We start from the raw sequence: 4,137 nt of genomic DNA on the forward strand, positions 1-4,137 counted from the left end.
CCCCTATTATGAAATTAATTTATACCTTTTATATGAAAGCTATAACCAAGTAGCCTAAGAATATGGGGAGGGGGGAGAGAGAAGGGAGGGGAGAATGGGTGGAGGGAGGGGGATTGGAGGGATCACTTCTGAGGTTTATTTTACAGGGGTACAAGTGAATCTTCCTAAGAGTAGAATGTGAACGTTTTAAAACAATAACTGAGAAAATGACATGAAGGCTCTGTTGACCAGTTTGATGGAAGTATTTCGGATTGCATGTGAAAACCTCACACTGTACCCCAGAAGTGCATTAATGTACATAGTTACCATTCAATAAAAAAAAAAATTCATAATGTTAAACTGTAATAATAACAAATAATTGCTAATAAGTGATTATGGAGAACTGCTTATCAAAGTTTGCATTGTTGTCAGGTCCCACCCTGCCCTGTCCCCTGCCCCGCCCCCGCCCCCCCCATGTTGTCCCACCTTACTGATGTTAAAATCTGGTCACCCTAGTATATTCCCTTCCTGTTCTCCTTCCCGTTCGTGCATTCTTTCCAAAAATGGGGACTTTTTTAAAATGCCACAGGATGTGGGACAAATTGTTCAAAAGCCAGACATCTGGTCACCCTATTTTAGTGGTAACATACTCTTCTCTGCTTTTGCTTATCTGAGAATGTCTTAACTTCTCCCTCACTTTGAAGGACACTTTTTATCAGATATAGGGTTCTTGGATGATAAGTTTTTTTTTTTTTTCTTTTAGCACTTCAAAAATGTTGGCCTTCTGCCTCTGGCCTACAAATTTTCTGATGCAAAATCTTCTGGTAGTCTTATTGAGTATCACTTACATGTGATAAGTTGCTTATAAGTTGTCTCAGTGTAGGTTTCTTTGAGTTCATCTTACTTGGGGTTTGTTGAGCTTCTTGAATATTTATATTCATGTCTTTTTTTTTTTTTTCCAAATTTGGGAAGTTTTCATTATTTCTTCAGATATGCCCCTTTCTCTCACTTTTCTCCTTCAGGGACTTCCACAAGGCATTTGTTGCTTGGTTGGTATCCCTCAGGTCCCTTAGGCTTCGGTCACTTTTCATCAATCTTTTCTCTGTTTCTGCTTGTGACAATGGGCGTTGGGGAATGCAACAACAATGGCTGCCTGCCTCTTTGTCTGTACTTCTTGGATCAGAAGCAGTCATCAGTGATCAAAGAAAAGATCCCTGATATGTAGGACAAGGTTCTTTTTCTTTTGAGACAGAGCCTCAAGCTGTCACCCTGGGTAGAGTGCCGTGGTATCACAGGTCACAGGTCACAGCAACCTCCAACTCCTGGGCTCAAGCAATTCTCCTGTCTCCACCTCCCAAGTAGCTGGGATTACAGGTGCCCGCCACAACGCCCGGCTATTTTTTGGTTGCAGCTGTCGTTGTTGTTTGGCAGGCCCAGCTAGATTTTAACCCGCCAGCTTAGGTGTATGTGGCTGGTGCCTTAGCTGCTTGAGCTACATGCACCGAGCCTAGGACAAGGTTCTTTATGTCTATCCTAGGCTCACAAATTTGTCCACTTTGAGTTTTCAGCAATTCATCCATTACAGTTCAGGTTTTCCTACCCTGGCACTGGTCCCCACTGTGGTTTCCACTCACAAGTCTCTGTTGTGATAAGCTGTGGCTCCTGGTATTCATCTATCTCTCTGGCCAGTCTTGAGGACAGCACTTTGCACTGTGTCTTCCCTCCCTTATGGATCTAAGAACTGTTGTTGATTTTATAGTCTGTTAAGATTTTTACTTGTTTCTAGGACCACATAGTGATTTTCAAGCTCCATACATGTAGAATTGACCAATTCCCACCACCCCCCCGGCTTTAATAATTAGAAGAAAAAAATTGTTTTTTTAAAAAGAGTAAGTGCATGGGCAGTGCCTGTAGCTTAGTGGGTAGAGTGCCAGCTGCATACACTGAGGCTGGCGGGTTCAAACCTGGCCCAGGCCTGCTAAATTAATAATGACAACAACAACAAAAAAAAAAGCCAGGTGTTGTGACGGGCACCTGTAGTCCCAGATACTTGGGAGGCTGAAGCAAGAGAATAGCTTAAACTGAAGAGTTTGAGGTTGCTGTGAGCTGTGATGCCATGGCACTCTATCCAGGGCAACAGCTTGAGACTCTGTCTCAAAAAAAAAAGAGTTGGTGCAGAGAACTAGCTGGTGGTTCTGGTGGACCCTCTCATGTCAATTCTCATGTCAGCCTCCCATGGGGCTACTTTACCTGACATTTACTACCTTATCTCCAAAACTGACTATGTGTGTTTCTGTAACATACTTTCTATGTGTGTTTCTGTAATATACTTTCTCACTTGATTGATCATATCCACAAAATATTCCCAGATCGTCTGTGGAGGAAATAAGAACAGTCAAGGACCCCATCTAATTCTGATATACCGTTTTGTTTTGTTTTTTTCTCTTCAGACCTTGGAGAATCTGGTGGCTCAAAATACCATTGGCCCTGTTTTTTACCCGAGGTTCTACCACCTGATGGCCTACATCTGTATACTAATGGGAGATGGGCAGTACTGTGACCTCTTCCTGAACACAGCCTTACACCACTCTGAAACACAGGGGAATGTGCTGGAGAAATGTTGGCTAAACATGAGCAAAGTACGTGTACTCAAATAGCAAGCTGGGGCAGGGCTGCTCACCCATAGAAAGAAACCCCAGAATCCCACTGTGGGGTTAGGTTTCACCAGGCATAGAAGGTCATTTTGGCTGGTGACAATTTTCTTGGGCTGCCTTAACAAAATAGCCTGGGCTGAGTAATTTACACATAATAGAAATGTATTGCTTGTAGTTTTTGAGGCTGGGAGTCCACAGTCAAGGCACTGGAGATTAGATATCTGGTTAGGACCCATTCCTTACAGATGGTGCCTCTTGCTGTGTCCTCACATTCTAGAAGCATGGAAAGTAAAGACTTCCTCCCTCAAGCCCTTTTACATGGGCACTAATCCCATTCAGAGAGGGCAGGGCCCTCATGACCTAAATTACTTCCCAAAGGCCTCTTAACATATCACTTTAGGGGTGAAGTTCCAACATATGAATGGGGGGGGGGCAACATTCATGAGTATAGCAGTCATTATAGGCCTTCCTAGATTCTTACCAAAAGAGCGATGGGTCCATAGTTCAGGTTTACGGGCTTCCTCTTCCCCTGCAGTTCTTTCTGGCCCCTCTCTGTGGCCACTTTCTACTTTGTGTTACATTGGTTTGGATGCCTTTCCTCCTCTTGAGAATGCGAGCTCTTTGAAAGCCGAAGCCACACATAGTGCCTAGCACAGTGCCTCTCACTCAGTTTTGTTGAATAATTGAATAAAGGTACAATGTTATTTATGTTATTAAAGGAAGCATATGTCAGTGTCCTAGTTTGGGCAGCAAAATTCATTTTTGCCTATGGGTTCGCATGCTCTTAAAGCTTAAGGACATTTTACCCCATCTGCACGGGACCGCTTTTGATTACACCAGTTAAGGAGCACTAACTATTTCTTTGTTCTCTTTCCCTCCTCTCAGGAATGGTGGTACTCGAGCTCAGAGTCCACAACAGAAGACCACTGGTTTAAAACAGTCTTGAGTCTCCCCTCATGGGACAGTATTTTATCAGGCAAGGTAAATATTCAGGAGGTTCAAAGAAACAAATTCCTGATGAGAGTTAATATCTTGGACAATCCTTTCTAATATTTCATGGAACGAAGAAAGATTTTTGTACGAACCCTGCCTCCGCAATTCCCCATTACAGACTTTCCTCTGACACCAGCTCTCCAGGTGCTCACATTTTACCTTCTGTCCCAGACACAGAACGAGACACCTTGGTGTCTTCTCTTGGTCACTTCTCTTTCTGGAGAGTCGAAAAGGCTCAACAGCATCATGCTTTACTTTCTCCTAATTTTACAAAAAAATTACCTTTATCCTTCATGTGGTTCTAGATTGTTTATTTCAGCCCATTGCAAAATTATATCAGATGAGAAAATATTGATCTCGATATGACGTGACAGTCTGCGTTATGACAGATACAATTCTAGTTAATGTATTAAACTGAAAAATGTTAATTTTTAAATGTCTAGTCGCTAAGTCTTTTGGCAGTAGCACAATATTACAAATAGCAAACTTTTGTCATGGTCTATAGGGACAA

The 4,137-nt window shown here is 42.6% G+C and overlaps 1 protein-coding gene across 1 annotated transcript in view; it reads left to right on the forward strand.

Annotated features, from left to right (window-relative positions):
• The window catches only part of ADCY10 (adenylate cyclase 10), a 64,266-nt gene extending 60,492 nt beyond the window's left edge, over window positions 1-3,774 (forward strand). The window contains 2 exon segments of the mRNA XM_023510783.1: window positions 2,430-2,618; window positions 3,519-3,774. Of these exon segments, the coding sequence (XP_023366551.1) occupies window positions 2,430-2,618; window positions 3,519-3,683 (354 nt within the window). The 3' untranslated portion in view covers window positions 3,684-3,774.
• Window positions 3,775-4,137: the final 363 nt, after the last annotated feature.

The sequence above is a fragment of the Otolemur garnettii genome, unplaced genomic scaffold (assembly GCF_000181295.1).
Source record: "Otolemur garnettii isolate 467f Iridium unplaced genomic scaffold, OtoGar3 scaffold00016, whole genome shotgun sequence".
NCBI classification, from domain to species: Eukaryota; Metazoa; Chordata; class Mammalia; order Primates; family Galagidae; genus Otolemur; species Otolemur garnettii.